The 19,069-nt window shown below is 36.6% G+C and overlaps 1 protein-coding gene and 1 pseudogene across 5 annotated transcripts in view; one reads left to right on the top strand and one right to left on the bottom strand.

Moving 5' to 3' along the window:
* RUNDC3B (RUN domain containing 3B) overlaps positions 1–19,069 on the bottom strand; it is a 165,671-nt gene that overhangs the window by 42,472 nt on the left and 104,130 nt on the right. For all 5 annotated transcript variants that reach the window (XM_066240198.1, XM_066240199.1, XM_066240196.1 and 2 more), the window contains 4 exons: positions 16,098–16,187; positions 13,106–13,186; positions 8,966–9,134; positions 5,382–5,539 (listed from right to left, as the gene is read on the bottom strand). In XM_066240198.1, the coding sequence (XP_066096295.1) occupies positions 5,382–5,539; positions 8,966–9,134; positions 13,106–13,186; positions 16,098–16,187 (498 nt within the window). The remainder of the gene's footprint in view (positions 1–5,381; positions 5,540–8,965; positions 9,135–13,105; positions 13,187–16,097; positions 16,188–19,069) is intronic.
* Positions 1,346–3,166, top strand: LOC136310644 (E3 ubiquitin-protein ligase RNF146-B-like; annotated as a pseudogene).

The following is a 19,069-nucleotide window of genomic DNA, read 5'->3' as shown; positions in this document are numbered from 1 at the left end:
GAAGTTTTCCCATCAACTAGCATAAATAAATGTAAAAATAAGTTTTTTAAAGGCCATAAACAGAAGACATTTCACAATTCTGAGGAAATTTCCATATTTTGAGTCAAAGTATAACTGATACATTAAGCTTGTTTATTTTACTGAATAAAGTTTAATATCTAAATAATATGCAGTTAAAGTTATAGAAGTGAAATGAAATCAAAGTATACTACAAAGTTTAATAAAGCTATGAGAATAAAAAATATCTGAATGTCTTATTTCCCAATGAAATAACATTATTCCTAAACATAGTTTTTGGAGATGTAAATTATTCAATTTTTAAAAACTCCATGAATCATTAACATCACCAGTCATTCAAATGTACCTTTATTAATGCCTAGTAAAATACCCCGTTACCATTGTATCAGTTATCAAGAAGGGAAAGAATTACAGTTAAAAGTGGCACCATTACATAGTAGGTAACCATGTATACCTCCCTCATACACATGGTATACACAAGTCTATATACCAAGATTATAAATATTAATCCAACTGCCATTTTGAAACTTCCATTTAGATTTCAAAGTTAGTTTCTTGATACTCAGGAATAATACAATCAAGTTCAAACTCAGTTTGATCTGTAGCTTTTGGGCATAATAAGGTAAAACATTTTAAATTCACTATTTATCTTTCTGAGTGAACTTATTAAGGAGATTTTAAGGTTTCTATAAGCCAAAACAGAGGAATAATTTTTGAATGCCTTTTTTATCCTAGCTATATATTTAATAGTTATAAAATCCACAAGGTGAATATTATCTCCATTTTACAATTAGGAAAACAGAGGCTCTAAGACATTAATTAATTAAAGTTTGACCTTAATTAATCAAGTATAGCATCAATATATAAACACACTTATACTCTGTTACCAAAAATACAAAATGTTCAGATTATATGAGTATGCAAAGACATAAAGCATCCTTTACTAGTAATTCAAAAACACACTCATCATTAAGAACCATATAGAGAATAAGTGACAAAGGGTTTAAATCACTCAGGAAAGGATAATCAAGATAATATAGAAGAAAAGATTACATGTCTGTTTCACTTAATACTCCTGTTCTGACCTTTTCCTTTATACATTATAAATTTAATCTTCTCAAAGCCACTTTTATCTTTTCAGGATTAACAAAGGCAGTTTCAGTGACCAGCTTTGATGCAGGCCTTCCTAATTATTGGTAAAAGAAATAAATAAAATCTCAGCAACATAGGAAAAAGTGTCTACTCTCTACAGCTGCACAAATGCCCCAAATATGCTACACTTAAAATATGGTTCTGGTAACACAGCCATTGGGAACATTCTGAAGACATGGCCCATACTCTTCTGTTCAGTGTTCTGGGAGACTTGACGGGCAGTCGCGTGGTGGCTGCACATGTCCCTGGCTGCTGCGGGCCCAAGGCCAAGGAGAAAAGACTGCGAGTAGGCCCCAGCTGTGGCCTGAGCGCACAGGATGAACTAGCAGTGGAAGAGAAAAGACTGCAAACTGGCTGGCGGGTGGTGAAGATAATGTTTTGCTTTTGTGACATGCATCTGTGGGGTCCCTAACAGAAATGATGGCTGAAGCTCATAACTCCACAAACATGCTTCCTACGCCCAGGAAAGTGGAATAGACCTCTTCAATACTGCACCTTCTCTAACTGACCCTGAATGTGCCAGCTGTCTGCAAACGTGTGTTCACCCGGTCAGTCTGCCTAGTAAGCATGTTTTCTGCTGTGTGTTACGGGAACTTCATGAGGCTTGGAAAGTGATGTGCCCTCTGTCAACAAGAAATTACTAAGGGTTTCCTTAACAAGCCAATCTTACTTCCACCAGAAGAACTCAAGGCAGCAAGAAAAGGAAATAGTGAACATGCTTGGCACTGTGAAGGGGGAAATGAAACGGTGAACACGCCTGGCATTGTGAAGGGGGAAATGAAACGGTGAACACGCCTGGCATTGTGAAAGGGGAAATGAAACGGTGAACACGCTTGGCACTGTGAAGGGGAAATGAAATGGTGAACACACTTGGCATTGTGAAGGGGGAAATGAAACGGTGAACACGCCTGGCATTGTGAGGGGGAAATGAAACGGTGAACACGCCTGGCACTGTGAAGGGGGAAATGAAACGGTGAACACGCCTGGCACTGTGAAGGGGGAAATGAAACGGTGAACATGCCTGGCACTGTGAAGGGGGAAATGAAACGGTGAACACGCCTGGCACTGTGAAGGGGGAAATGAAACGGTGAACACGCCTGGCACTGTGAAGGGGGAAATGAAACGGTGAACACGCCTGGCACTGTGAAGGGAGAAACGTGTAGTGGCAGTATGATGAACACATTAGTAGAGAGCTGGAAAACAGTAAGGAGTTATCTCAAAAATATTAAAAATGGACCTGCCTTTATGACCCAGTGAGTCCACTTCTGGGAATTTATCAGAAGAAACCTGATAAATTCTAAAGGTAAAAAGAACACTGGAATTTTAATTGCTGGTTTCTGTATGTTGCTGATCTTGAAAATATGGTTAATAGAGGCAAGATGAACATGGACATAGCAGGAAGATGAAGAGGGATATAACAGATATTCCAAAGCAGAGGGTAGCCAGATCTAGGCTGGACTGCGATGCTAATACCGTAAACCTGCAGGAGAGAGCACTGCGGATGGAGTGCACAGTGTGTCCGCACAGAGTGGCGCTGCTGTCGTAAACCTGCAGGAGAGAGCACTGCGGATGGAGTGCACAGTGTGTCCGCACAGAGTGGCGCTGCTGTCGTAAACCTGCAGGAGAGAGCACTGCGGATGGAGTGCACAGTGTGTCCGCACAGAGTGGCGCTGCTGTTCAGCCTCCAGCGTCTTCTTCTGTAAGGGCCCCTGACATCAGTAGATGGTCAATTAACAAGCCCAGCAACTCCATCCCCTGATACGAGCACTTCCCTGGAAGACTCCAGCTCATTTACAAATCAGTGGAGAGAGCCTGGCAGAAAGCAGTCGTTGGGCAAGGAGAAGAAGATGGTGGCTTACCACCTTTAGGCAGGGCACCAGCCCCAGACAGCTCCACTGTACAAACTGAACCAGATGCCTGTGGCGACAGTGAGGGTGTATCAGCACTTGCTGCACAACACTCCTTGGTCCAACAGAAACTTTCAGACAGTACCTGATCAATCATATTGATCAGGAACTAATGGATCACTAGCAGGGGGTGAACAGAGAGTTCTGAAGTTTAAATAAAAGCCTGCAGCTCCATGCCCAAGGTTAAAACAGTCATCTGTACAGTTCTGCCCACATAATATTATACTCGTCCCTAATAGTATGTTTTGGAAGTTGAGGTGGGAAGGGTATAGGAAGGAGAGACCTTTAATCAAAATGTTTAACATGTGTCTGTTGAGAAATTTAATATTAAAAACTTGGGTGTTAATAGTTGAGATCTGTTTAGTAATAAACCAGTTTTCTTGAAGTCTGTTTACTTTTAAAAATTTCTTCAGTTCTTTAAAAAGAATTTATAAAACCATATACAAAAAAACCCACCAATTAAAAATAGGAAAAGGACATGAATACGCACTTCTCCAAAAAGGGCATACAGATGGCCAATAGACATATGAAAGATAAATGCAAATTAAGACCACAATAAGATATCACCTGACACCTGTCAGAATGGCTATCATCTATTAATCAACAAACAGCAAGTGTTGGCAAGGATGTGGGGAGAAGTGAACCATTCTGCAAAGTTGCTGGGAGTGGAGACTGGTGCAGCCACTATGGAAAACAGTAAGAAGTTACCTCAAAAATATTAAAAATGGACCTGCCTTTATGACCCAGTGAGTCCACTTCTGGGAATTTATCAGAAGAAACCTGAAACACTGATTCAAAAGAATATATGCACCCGATGTTCACTGCAGTGTTGTTTACAATAGCCAAGATCTGGAAGCAGCCCAAGCATCCATGAGTAGATAAATGGATAAAAAAGCTGTGATACAATTAGACAATGGAATACTATTCAGCCATAAAAAAGCAGGAAATCTTACCGTTTGTGACAGCGTGGATGGACCTAAGAGTACTGAGTATTATGTTGGGTGAAATAAGCCAGTCAGAGAAAGACAAGTACCATATGATTTCACATATACGTGGAATCAAATTAACAAGCTGAACTAACAAACTAGAGCCAGACTTACAGCAAGAAAGCAGGCTGACAGCTGTTGGGGATGGATGGGAGGGGTAGAAGTATAGAGCACAAAAGGACAAGCATGGGGAAAAGCTCACGGACATGGCGACACTGGGAGGACTGCTAGGGGAAGGCGAGGTCAGGGGAGGTGGAGGAGGGTGTACGAGAGGTGGTGATGGACAGAGACTTGACCTCAGGCGGTGAACACATAATACAGTGTACAGGTGATGTGTTGTGGAATAGTGAACTGGAAACCTATATAATTTTGCTAACTAGTATCACCCCAATAAACTCAATAGAAAGGAAAACTATCTCTCTGATTATATAAAAACTGATTTCATAATTATTTTTAAGTTAAAACAGTTTAGACAAACTACCCAGATTATTTGCGAAAGAAAAATTAAATTATCTTCATCTTTTAAATGCAAAGAAATAACCAGAAATCTCTATTGTTTGGCTCTTGATTTTTTTCTCCCTGCTAAAAGAAGGGGCTACAGAAAGTGTTAATCTGCTCCTGAATGAGTGATACTCCATAATACAAAATCCTCAAATATTAGAAAAAATATAGGAAACTTTTAAATATTAGAAAAAATATAAGAAACAATGTCTTTTTTATCAAGATACAAATTCCCAGAAAACATGAAATTTTTATGTTTCTTAATAACATATTTTTACTTAAAAAATCATTTTTTATATTTCCTTAGGCTCCTTTTAATTATGTTCATTCCAAAAGGAACAACAATAATTATACAGAAGAGAAAAACATCTTAACCAAATGATTAGAATTAACATCACTACAAAGGCCAACGACAGACTTTATGTACTTCTGGATGTGATATTCTGACGACACACCACTTATGTTGTAATCTAGCCACAAGTGGATGAGCTCATTCTAATCCCAGAAAAACAAACAAACTACAACTAAAGGGCAGTCTATAAAATTACTAGCTTGTATTCTTCAGAAATATCAATCTTATGTGAGACAGACATTGAAAAACTATTCTAAAAGTGACTGAAGAGGCTGACAACCAAATTTAAAACATGATCCTGGATTGGATCCTTACCAGAAAGACAAAAGTCAACTTAAAAAAGAGAAGTAAGAAAGAACTTAATAGCAGGCAATCAGATTTCTTGGCATTTGAATCTTATGTTAAAACATGCCATTTTGTTATATTAACATACCGCCAACATTTTTCCAAAAGGATCTCACTTACAGCTGATCTTGAAGCTCCACAATTATATATTCTAATTGTTCCTTTTCCAATTTATGGGCCAGATCAGAATCTTCAATTCTTTGTAGTAGTATTTTATTCTGGGAGACAGATTCAGACAGCTGGTCCTCTCGAAGTCTTAAGAGTTCTTCAAGATAACCCTGGAAGCACAGATCAGCAAGATACAGCCAACAACAAAATTCTAAGATATATATATTGGAGATAAATGTTCAGTAGTTTAAGTGTTACTCAGGTATACAGTATATTGTAATAAAATAATTGTGTTAACTGAATACAAAAATTTAACATATGTTTATTAGTTAAAGCTCTTCTCTAAGTTAATTAAAATGTTTGTAATTTAAGGTAAAACTTAGTCAAAATATTATATTGATAAGATCTACAACAGTGATAAAACACATGCCTCCTAGTTTCAAAATACAGACTTACTTACAAAATGGCCTGTTAATAAACTGCCTCTACGTGACTATGTTTTTGAAAACAGATACTAACAAATTCATGGGAAGCAGTATACTGTTTTGGTGTGGCCTCGGGCTTAGGGGCTGCCTAGTGCTATACAGTCCAGTTCTACTATGTAGTTACCAGTTGTACATCCTGGGACAGTGACTTTCTCTGGCCCACCAAAACTTTCATGCTGTATAATCTTCATTCAACATTGGGGTGGTTAACTCTTTTGTGGATCTACTAGAAATTTCTGGCAGATTGGCCCTGGTCCTCAGACCAGCAGTTGAAAAACTCTGTCCTTAGACAAGTTACTTAATCTGTGCTGTAGTTTCATTATTTGAAAAATTGAGAACAATAGTAAGTATGCCTCGTTGGGAAGATTAAACAAATCAGTATAGGTAGAAAGTTACCTGGTACACTGTATGCAATATGTAATTCCTACCTATATTTAGGAAACACCTGATAGATACAAGACTGCTTGGACTGATCCTCTATTATCTCTTTGCTCATTTGCTGTTTCTTTGTTTTTGCTCTGCTTTCTGAAAGACTGCATTGAATTTATCCTCAAAACCCTTATACTGAGTTTATGAATTCGGGAAATCTTAACTTTAATTTCCAGTAGCTCTACTCTGCTTTCCAATGGTTCCACCTCATGACATCCTACTTTTTAGTTGCAATGGGCTTACAAATTCCTCTCAGGACATGAGAATCTTTTTTTCCCCTTAAAGTATTCTTCTATTCCATTATGTTATTTTATTCATTTGTCACTAACAAGCTGTTTTAACTATTTTAGCTGGCTGATACATGTTAATAGATGTTAGTATAACTCTCCCCTTATTAAACAGCTTTTTCAGATTTTTCCCTGACAGTTCTCAAATACTTGTTTTTTCCATAATAAAATTTCAAAAATTAAAAATAAAATTGATTTTTACAAATATTTTACATATATATATAGCTTAATATAAATGATATACAAATATTTATAAACATTAGTAATTAAATACTACTTATGTATCCACCACCTAGATAAGTATCAAAACCTTGCAGCCCCTATAATGCCTCCCCTGATCAGACCGCTCTGCTTCCTCTCCAAAGATAACAATATCATGAGATTTAGCATCCTCTTGCTCTTCTTCCTAGCTTTACCAAAAAGGTATTGTATCTTAAGCAATATATTGTTTAGTTTTGTTGGGTTTGTCTATATTCTTTTGAAACTTCCTTTTTCATCTACAGTGATGAGCGTTATTCTCAATACTGAATATTATTCTGTTGTATAAATACTACAGTTTATTCCTCATTCTCCTGTCAACGGCCACTTGGATTATTTTTAGCTTTTTCTTAATAACAGTATATACAATTTTACTGTAACACTCAGCTGTATGTTACCTGATACACACAGCTAAGAATTTCTAGGAAATCTGACTAGGAGTGGAAACACTGGACACAGGCCATGCACAGCTTTAAATTTACTTGATAATGCCAAATCATTCATATTACTATTTTTATACTATTTTGTATAAAACATTCCCACCTGATATTAATTCACATGAACTTATATTAGTACCAAAGTTATACTGAATAGAATTCACTGAAAAATAGTCCTTTCTCTATTCTCAGGAGTAGTCAGTATATACAGTAGTCCTCTGCTTATCCATGGTTTCACTTTCCATGGTTTCAGTTACTTATTAACTGTAGTCTGAAAATATTAAATAAAAAATTCCAGAAATAAACAATTCATAAGTTTTAAATTGTATTCCATTCTGACTAGTGGGAGGAAATCTCTGGACAACCCACTCTGTCCCACTTGAAAGATGAAACGCCGCTTTAGTCCAGTGTATCCACACTGTATTCACTACCCTCCTCTTAGTTACTTAGTAGCCATCTGCGTTATCAGATCCACTGTGGCAGTACAGCAGTGCTTGGGTTCAAGCAATCGTTATTTTACTTAATAATGCCATAGTTACTTAGCTTTTACTAAAGCATACTGTTGTAGATGTTCTACTTCATTATTAGTTATTGTTTTAACCTCTTACTGTGCCTAATTTATAAATTAAACTTTATTATACGTATGTATAGGAAAAAATATGGTATATGTAGGGTTCGGTATTATCCGCGGTTTCGGGCATCCACAGGGGGTCCTGGACTGTATCCCTGTGGAAAAGGGAGAACTGTGTACTGCCTTTTGAACTTTTGGTAGGGTCTTCCTCCAAAACCAAACAATTCTGGTGATTTTGGGGAGAGAAAGGGATAGATTTTAAATTACTTATTAAATTCCTTAAATGCCTACAGGTCAGTTTTAAGAAGTACTATTTATAACAGTCCTTTATCTAAATTTTCTAAGTATTGACATAAAATTGCTAAAATTATACTCCTATAATTACTGGGGATTCTCTGCTACATTTAGTTTGCTGTCTATTCTCTTTTAATGCCTAATATTGCCTCTCTGTGCCTTAAAGCTTTTATAAGTACAATATTCTTGAGAAGATTTTTCTATTTCATTAGTTTTTTAATTGAATTTATTGGGGTGACACTGGTTAACAAAATTTTTATTGTTCTAATACTTCTATTGTTAATTCCATCAAGCTTTTCCTATATAAGATTATCTATGAATAGCGATAATTTGAAAGGAAATGTAAAAGAGAAAATAGAGAATACAGTAAAAAAAAAAAAAGAGGTTACAGCTCCTCAAGATAATGGAGTTTATTTTCCTTTGTTATATACTCTACGTTGCCAATTTCAGTGCTTAATATACAGGAGCTGCTAAAATAAATGCTTTCAGAAGAATAAGACATATATGGAACTTTCTTTGACAAGTACTGCTTTTTCACAAACCAAATATTATTTTATAAAATTAATCATAGAGGCTAAATCTCAAACATAAATAAAATTGCATACAGAAAAATAATGGCTTATTTTTATATGAAAACATAATATCAGAAAAAGTTTACCAAACAAAAGTCATTCCTAAAATGCTGCCTGGGTTTTAATTAACAAGAGGACAATTCAAGAACAAAAAGGCAGTAGTAAGGGGCCAATACTTTCATTCAGCTCAAGATATTTTGGCACTGACAGTCTGAAAGCAATAACTAGAACCAAATTATAGGACTTTTGACTCTGGTCAATACCTTCTGTTCCAGGGTTAGCTGATACTTTTGCTTAACCCTCTTACACTTGTTGAACCAACTATTCTCATCCATGATGAAAGGAGGCCCAACGTTCTCGGGAGAGCTGCTCTCGCTGCCACTGCTGCCCAGCGTCCTCAGCTCTTCCTCATCGCTGCTGATACTATCAGAACTGGGGAGATCAAGATTTTAAAAAGAAATAAAGTTAATAATATGTTCTACTTTGATTTTTAAGAAATACTCTAAAATATTTAGCACTAACTTATGCAATTATAATTAATGATATTATAAAGACTAGTCTCATGAAAAAAAATGGGAAGAGGACATGAACAGACACTTCTCCCAACAAGAAATACAGATGGCCAACAGATATATGAAAAAATGCTCATCATCACTAGCTATTCGAGAAATGCAAATCAAAACTACAATGAGATACCACCTCACACCTGTTAGATTAGCTATTATCAACAAGACAGGTAAAAACAAGTGTTGGAGAGGCTGTGGAGAAAAAGGAACCCTGATCCACTGTTGGTGGGAATGTAAAGTAGTATAACCATTATGGAAGAAAGTATGGTGGTTCCTCAAAAAATTAAGAATAGAATAACCATATGACCGAGCAATCCCTCTACTGGGTATCTACCCCCAAAACTCAAAAACATGGGTACAAAAAGACACATGCAGCCCCATGTTCATCGCAGCATTGTTCACGGTGGCCAAGACATGGAAACAGCCAAAATGCCCTTCAATAGATGATTGGATAAAGAAGATGTGGTACATATATACAATGGAATATTACTCAACCATAAGAAATGATGACATAGGATCATTTACAACAACATGGATGGACCCTGACAACATTATACTGAGTGAAATAAGTAAATCAGAAAAAGCTAAGGACTGTATGATTCCATACATAGGTGGAACACAAAATTGAGACTCATGGACACAGACAAAAGAGCAATGGTTATCAGGAGGAGGGGAAGGGTGGAGAGGGAGAGGGGGTGGGAAGAACGAGAGGGGCTTAAAGAGAAACAAAATAGCCTGACCAGGCAGTGGTGTAGTGCATAGAGCGTCAGACTGGGATGTGGAGGACCCAGGTTCAAGACCCCGATGTCGCCAGTTTGAGTGTGAGCTCATCTGGTTTGAGCAAAAGCTCACCAGCTTGGACCCAAGGTCGCTGGCTCAAGCAAGGGGTTACTTGGTCTGCTAAAGGGCCGCGGTCAAGGCACATATGAGAAAGCAATCAATGAACAACTAAGGTGTCACAATGAAAAACTGATGATTGATGCTTCTCATCTCTCTCCGTTCCTGTCTGTTTGTCCCTATCTATTCCTCTCTCTGACTCTGTCTCTGTAGAAAATAAATAAACTTAAAAAAAAAAAGAAACAAAATATAGGGTGACAGAAGATGATTTGACTTTGGGTGATGGGTATACAGCATAATGGACTGTCCAAATGATGTGGAGATGTTTTCTCTAAATCTATGTACTCTGGTTGACTAATATCACCCTGTCAAAGTTAACTGTCTAAATAAAAAGAAAAAATAAAGAAAATTTTTTTTCTATAATGAGTATGTATTACTTCCCAGATAAATTAAAAGCAATCATTTGGGAAGGGACAGACTCTGAAGGTTTCTTAAAATTTGGAGCCTAACAGTATTTTTTAAAAATGTGTTTAATAGGCCCTGGCCGGTTGGCTCAGCGGTAGAGCGTCAGCCTAGCGTGCAGAGGACCCGGGTTCGATTCCCGGCCAGGGCACACAGGAGAAGCGCCCATTTGCTTCTCCACCCCTCCGCCGCGCCTTCCTCTCTGTCTCTCTCTTCCCCTCCCGCAGCCAAGGCTCCACTGGAGCAAAGATGGCCCGGGCGCTGGGGATGGCTCTGTGGCCTCTGCCTCAGGTGCTAGAGTGGCTCTGGTCGCAACATGGCGACACCCAGGATGGGCAGAGCATCGCCCCCTGGTAGGCAGAGAGTCGCCCCTGGTGGGCGTGCCGGGTGGATCCCGGTGGGGCGCATGCGGGAGTCTGTCTGACTGTCTCTCCCTGTTTCCAGCTTCAGAAAAATGAAAAAAAAAAAAAAAATTGAAAAAAAAAATTGTGTTTAATAAAGGTATATTCAGGTGAAAGCAATTCAGTTTTTTAAATACTGGCTCAATTAGGATATTTTACATCTTTCAAAAAAGAAAAGCTCTATGGTCGGAAATGTTAACTGGTTAGTGACTAGGTTGAACTGGTATTTCCCTTCTCATTTTAGTGTCTGTTATATACCAAGTTGGTAGGAATCCTTCAGTATAAAGGAAAGCTGCATATATATTTTGGATTTGTGTATCAAAGAACAGAAATTGCATAAAATTTCAGAAAAAGCAGTTGAGGATACTAAGTATACATCATTAAACTCATTTTGAGGGTACCAATTGAGAAGGCTCCATTACTGTATCCTTTAAAACCCCTGTTACAATACTACAGGCTCTTGTATAAGTATGAGAGGAAAATTAGTATTTACATTTATCATTTATCTTCGTATTTTAATTTAACTCAATTCCTGAATCACAAAAATAAGCCTTTTCACCTGCAGGTTGATGCCCGAACTCCTACCTCCAGCTGTAATCCTGCTCTTTAATTTTAGACTGTGGCCTATTTCGCACAAACTAGCTGTGTAATGGTGGATAAGGTATTTAACCTCTCTATGTTTCAGTTTTCCAACTTGTAAAATAAGGCTAGCAGTGCCTGTCTCACTGGTTTTTGAAGATTAATGAGTTAACAGAAGTAAAGCCCTTAGAACAATGCCTGATATATATTATAAATTCAATAAATATTATTACTATTGTATTTACTAGCATTACTTTGAACTATTCATTATCTGAACAAAATGTCCTATAACCCAACATATCCAAACACAGTATATTTTTATGCCTATTCAAAACATCCTGCTGTATTTCTTTTCTAGATCTAATGTAGTACTAGAATTATCCCTTTCCCAAGGGATCTGCTTACTTAAGTTAGAAAGCTTGGCATCACAATACTGGATTTTTCCTTCTCCCTCATCATCCAAAATATCTTCACACTCCTAGCTCTGAAATAATTGTGACTTCTCTCACTAGATGATGATTATCTTGGGGACAGGAAATGTATTATTTTATAGAAGTTCATGAGGTTTCTATACTTTCAACATCTATGTATCCCTGGTACCAAGGACAGTTTCTTTCCTACATTAGGCACTTCATAAATGCGTCTTGATTGTGTGCAAACGTATACTTATAACACATGTACATATATTACTGTCACTTTCTCTCTCCCTTATAGCTCTGGCTTGATCACAACACTTCGGAAGTATATAAAGATCACAAATCTACTCAGGAAATCAGTTAAGTGAAGGCAGACCTTCAGAAAATCTATGTATTGCATCTGATTAATTTTCAATGCTGATGAGCTTGTAGGAAATCCATAACTCTCAGACAAGCCTGGTAGTCTAAATTGGTACAACTCTTCTATAAGGATAGACTTTAAGAGTCATAAAATATTGTTGTATTTACCTGAGTAATTCTGTAAATTCAAAATAGAAATAAAAAAATTGATCTACACAAAAATATTCATTACTCTTTTCTTTATAATGAAGATAAAATGAAAAACAGTCTGAATAATCAATTCCAGTTTTAAAATCTCACTGGACTCTTATAGAGCTATTAAATGTATATATAATTATTACAGCAATAGAAACACATGCTACTTTTTAAAAATTTATTTATTTATTTATTCATTTTTAGAGAGGAGAGAGAGGGAGAGAGAGAGGAGAGAGAGACAGAGAGAGAGAAGGGGGAGGAGATGGAAGCATCAACTCCCATATGTGCCTTGACCAGGCAAGCCCAGGGTTTCAAACCAGCGACCTCAGCATTTCCAGGTCGACGCTTTATCCACTGCGCCACCACAGGTCAGGCAACACATGCTACTTTTTAAAAACTATATTTGTGCTGGAATTACAAATATATAAAAAGTGTATGCTTACATAAATACTAAAAATGCAACTGCAGTTTATATTTATGAATTATTTCTGATATGAAATGTTTCATAAAAAGTAATTTTAATCAGATTTACAAGACATTCTACAATAAATTAGGATTTTAAGAACATATTTCTAAATGTCAAATACCTTTGGGTAAACTTCAAATATGGTGTATAGTCTATTACAGCGGGGAAGTTGCCATCCAATCCTTCACCCTTTAAACAGAAGCTAAGACAACAGAAAATAAATATTTCATATTAATACATAAAATTTTAAATCAAAGTTAACTGTTATAAACAATCTGTTAGAGACATTTGTTTCATCAAATTGCAGATAAATATTTTGTTTGTAATTAAAATATTACGTGTTACAAATAAACACTTCGATCAAGATATTCTTCCTTCAATAGAAATGACAAAGAAGTGTACAAGTTAATATACTGTTATACAAATATTAATATATCATGAAAAAGTAAAATTTACTGAGATCTTTTCAACCATTATTTATTTCATACTGTCTTGGTCTTTATTAAACTTTTTAAGATATCACTAGAGAATTTTCAAATGAGGATTTATTCACATTAACATACAAATTCTCAGGTGACACTGAATACTCCTAAAAGAATCTGAATAATTAGAAAATGAGGGTTTTCGCCTGTGAACATGGTGCCCTGAGCAGACAGAGAATGCCACGTGCAGCCTGAGCCTGCAGCCTGCACACTGCCACGGTGACCACTGCCCAGGACCCTGCGGCCAGAGGGCAAGCGCTGTTCAGCTGCGCACCTGCCCCAGTCTGCTCCTGGGCAACACGATTGGATAACACCAAATGCTATCGAACAGTGGGAATCAGCAATTTTGCCCTGGAAGCATCGGGAGACATGTTTACAGTAGTCTGCCTGAAGGTGGGACAAAAATGAACTACAAGATGAGTCTGGTGCTCTAAGAAGTGTGAAAGCTGCTGGTGAACTCTGTTCTCTATCAGGAGACATAACTGAAATTAATGAGGCTCTTGCAGAAAACCCAGGAATTGTCGGCAAATCTTATTATCAAGTTAGCTGGCTGATCAAGACGACACTAGTGACCCATCAGAACTAGATGAACTAATGAATGGAGGAGCATATGAGTGATACATGAAAGCTACTGAGGAATGAAAATGGAACCTTCCTAAATAAAGAAGTATGAAACAACTTTAAAAAGAAGGAAGGAAAATGAGGGTTTGTAAACTATCTGATAGTTGAAAGAACTTGCATTCTAGACATAAAAAAAAATGTTAAAAATCTACTGTCTAGTCAATGTTTTTTGAGGCCACAGCAACAAGGAAAAGGTTAAGTGACTTTCCCAAAGTTTCTGAGTTTCTTAAAGCCAGTAAAAACTCAAAACTCCTGGTTCCTCAATCCAGTAATCTTTGTTGGGTATAATGGTATATCAAGGTAAGTTTTTCTTTTAAAGGTGTTTAGTTTTAAGTTTATTACTGTTACACTGAGAAGTATACAGACTGGTAGTTACATATTGTCATGGGGATACAAAGTACAGCATAGGAAATATAGTCGATAATATTGTAATAACTGTGCATCATGCCAGGTGGGTGCTGGAAATATCAGGAAAAATCTTATGCTTTTCAGCACTCTGAAAGCATAAGATTGTCTAACCATTCTGCTGTACAGATGAAACCAATACAAAATAATATTCAATGTAAACTGAAATTGAAAAACATTAAAATTTTTTTTAAATTTTTAATTAAAATAAATCATTTAAAATTTTTAAAGAATTAAAGATTGCTATTATTGAAAGGTAAAAGTATATCCTCTAGGAAAATATACAAAAGAATATTTAAAAGGTGTAGGCTGATCTTTCAAAAGAAAAGAATTCATCTCTGAACTTCTATCGCTGGTTTCTTTGGGAATTACGCCTGTGGAAATACTGGTTCTAATATATTAATATCAAGGGGATACATTTTTTCCAGACTTGAATGAAGACAGAATCAAAGTGGCAACATTTACATAGGCTGTCCTCATTTACAAAAACAGTACTAATGTAGCTTTAAGACATTTGTTTTCAGTTGATTGCATAGTATCATTGGGTTACAATAAATCAAAAGTTCACATTCTTCTCCCAGGTTTGTTTGGTTTTTTTTTTACCAAAAAATAAAATTGTAAAGGATGTAGACAGGCCTACAGCACGCCATGTAAAAAGTTGCCTCCCTTAGCGGGGTCACAGAGACAGCCTTCCTGTTGCATCTATTCTGTTCATCCTAAACAAGTACGCTAATTAACCAGATACTACTTTATTAATATTAAAGAAAATTATAAAATGACAAATATTTTGAAAAGGAAGTTATTTACTAGAAAAAGGTTACCTCAGAGAAAATGGGCAGCATTATTTTTAAATTCAAGAACTTAAAGTAGATTTTCATGTAAGTTTTTATACCTATTTTAATAATATTCTTGGATTTTAAGTGATTTATTTAAATAAAAATATTTTTTTTCACTCTTCTGCTTGAGTTCTTGTTATAGACAAACCTTTTACTTTCAGTATAATGTAAAATCTTGGATTAGTTAAAGAAATGTAATACAATGCTTTCATAAATCTAAAAAGAACTTACAATGAATGTCCCTTTTTAGTACTTGTAATATTAGTCTGGAATCAATTCATCTTGTTGATAATAAAAACAAATATTAAAAATGTTTTTATATTCTAGATACATAACACAAGAATCATAAAATAGCCACAATATCCTGTCAGGATCTTCTTTATCTCCACATGAGATAATGAAAATCTTTCCGGCTTTGAATCTATTTCTAGTGGATTTCTTTTCATTTTAAGGCAATGGCTGAAAACCACTAACAGAGAAAATCCAAAACCTTCCCTCAGTGTTACCAGAGTACATGATTTTTCTGTTTGGGGGAATGTAGTCTAAGTTTTCATATTACTCAAGCCTAGTTAATTCCTTAAGTTTGAGACAGTCTCTTTGCTGAGAGAAAACCATTCAGAAAACTGATGTCATTTAAAAGGGAACAACAGGAATCAAATGTCAATATCCAACTGTGTGCTTTTCTTAGAAAGTTGAAAGGAAAAATCCTAAGTAGGCACTATGACAAGGCAGAACACTTTACAAACCGAGTACGTTTAGTTAGAATTACCTGAAATCAATAGCATTGAGCCCAAGCAGCATGCCAGCAAGCATATTTGCTTCCTCACCCAAGACAATTGCTCCTTCTTCATAAAATCTCCTAAAAAAGTGAAATGAGTCGTTCCGTAAATATTACAAAGACAAGATTCATTTACAGAAATCACTTAGAGCCCAAACGAAAGTAGAAAGAACTAAATTGTATTTAATTTGTCAAAATAAGAACTTACATGGGTCACCCAACTCTTACAGATACTTAGAAAAAAAAATTGTTCTGTTTCCACTTCTCTTAAAAAGAATCCCTAAAGTGCCTTTTTCTTTTTTTTTTTTTCTTTTTTTTCCTAAAGTGTCTTTTTCAATGGGCCTATATTGCCTAGCATTTTCCCCCAACAGTGAAGCAATATAAATATAAACTGAAAGGTGGCAAATATACAATGATTTATAACTGTCTATTTTCAAAACAACGTAAACTATTGTCCTTTACATAGAACAAACACAAACATACATTCTGTTTTTCTATAATTCCACATTTTACTACCTAAATTAAGAAATAGGGCCCTGGCCGGTTGGCTCAGCGGTAGAGCGTCGGCCTAGCATGCGGAGGACCCGGGTTCGATTCCCGGCCAGGGCACACAGGAGAAGCGCCCATTTGCTTCTCCACCCCTCCGCCGCGCGCTTTCCCTCTCTGTCTCTCTCGTCCCCTCCCGCAGCCAAGGCTCCATTGGAGCAAAGATGGCCCGGGCGCTGGGGATGGCTCTGTGGCCTCTGCCCCAGGCGCTAGAGTGGCTCTGGTCGCAACATGGCGACCCCCAGGATGGGCAGAGCATCACCCCCTGGTGGGCAGAGCGTTGCCTCTGGTGGGCGTGCCAGGTGGATCCCGGTAGGGCGCATGCGGGAGTCTGTCTGACTGTCTCTCCCTGTTTCTAGCTTCAGAAAAATGAAAAAAAAAAAAAAAAAAAAAAAAAGAAAAAAAAATTAAGAAATAGGAAGGGCCTGCCTGACCAGGCGGTGGTACAGTGGATAGAGTGTCAGACTGGGATGCGAAGGACCCATATTCGAGACCCTGAGGTCACCAGCTTGAGTGCAGGCTCATATGGTTTGAGCAAAAAAGCGTACCAGCTTGGACCCAAGGTCACTGGCTCGAGTAAGGGTACTCGGTCAGCTGTAGCCCCACGGTCAAGGCACAAATGAGAAAGCAATCAATGAACAACTAAAGCGTCGCAATGAAAAACTGATGACTGATGTTCCTCATCTCTCTCCGTTCCTGTCTGTCTGTCCCTATCTATCCCTCTCTCTGACTCTCTCTCTCTCTCTCTCTCTGAAAAAAAGGGAAAGAAATAGGAAAGGCCTGACCTAGCTGTGGCACAGTAGGTAGAGCGTCAGCCTGGGATGCAAAGGACACAGGTTTGAAATCCTAAAGTCACCAGCTTGAGCATGGGATCATAAAGACATGACAAGATGGTTGCTGGCTGAGCCCAAAGGTCGCTGGCTTGAACAAAGGGCCACTGGCTGGGCTGGAGCCCCAGGCAAGGCACAGGTAAGAAGCAATCAATGAACAACTATGTGCTGCAACTATGAGTTGATGCTTCTCATCTCTCTCCCTTCCTATCTGTCTGTCCCTGCCTCTGGCTCTTTCTCTTGAAAATAAACAAACAAACAAACAAATAAAACAGAAAGAAAAAGAAAAAAAGAAAGAAATAGGAAGGTGTAATCATTAGTAATTTATGCTAACCTGTAATACTGCAATACTAATAGGGCAGAGGGGCTAAAGATGGCTATTTGTGAAAAACATACAAGTTTTTATGAGACTGAGTGCCATAAACTCAAAAGGTCGTACATTGAGCCTGTTGTAACCCAAGGACCCCCTGTAATAGTGTTTACTGCAACAGAGGAGAGGAGAAGACAATGGAAGAGGAAGGACTAGTGAAAAGAACTGTCTATTACAGGCTGAGCTTCTTCATTATTAGCTCTGGTTCAGGAAAACACTTGTTCAGAAAATATACTTCTAACTCTGAGATAACATATTTTACAAATAACTTAATTCAGCATCTAAACAAGTATTGAATTGAAGCGTTCTGAAAAAGATCATTATTTTTATCATTTAACTAACCAAAGACAAGTCATTCAAGTCTATTAAGGAGGCAGAAGTTAGGAAAAATTAACTTTTTATTCCCTTAGTTAAACCAACATGTCAATAATTTTGACTGAAAATATAATTCCTGTTATCAACACTTTCAAAGACTTCAAAAGATTTTAAACTTTCAACCTCTTAGTTTATCTCAGAGAAAAATTAAAGGATTAATCAAGTTTTGCTTATATAACCAAGGTTATACCACAAATAAACCAAAATAAAATCTGACTACTCCAAAACTATAGTGTATACACTAAAAAAATTCCCCTCCTTTTAAAAATAATATTTTTTGTTCTAAAGAAAATATTTTTATATGAAAGATCTAACCAAAATAGTGTATTGAATTGCAAAAACATAAATACTGAAAGTACCAAGGTGAAAAATATATAATGTCCATTTAAAATTTTATATATTAGATGATATCTTTAAAGAAATTTTATATTTTAGAATGAAAATTGTAAGGAACTCTTTGATATGACTGTAAGATGGGAGAAAAGCCTCTATTTTTATTAGGTATACTTTTTCAATTACTTGTGTGTGGACTAGAAAAATATTAAAAATACAAAAGTAGTTGAACTAATACCCTAATAAGAATACTTTTTCCCTTGTCACATAAAAGTTAACCTTAATTAAAATATGTCTCTATAATGCTATCCTTAGTGTTTATTCTCTAAGACTATTTTAAGGCCTTTCAGGTACTTCAATAAGAAATATCTTTGGGTGGGATCCAAAGTGAACCAACGTAAAATATGTTGATATTGTACAATATCATGCTTTCAAAATTTCCTTTTTTAAAAATTTGGGAGTATTCTATACATTGAAACTGCAATATTATGAGAAAGATTATCTTATAA

This window comes from Saccopteryx bilineata, chromosome 7 (assembly GCF_036850765.1).
Source record: "Saccopteryx bilineata isolate mSacBil1 chromosome 7, mSacBil1_pri_phased_curated, whole genome shotgun sequence".
Taxonomy (NCBI): Eukaryota; Metazoa; Chordata; class Mammalia; order Chiroptera; family Emballonuridae; genus Saccopteryx; species Saccopteryx bilineata.
Note: the sequence above shows the minus strand (reverse complement) of the source record. Positions and strands in the feature narration are given on the sequence as shown.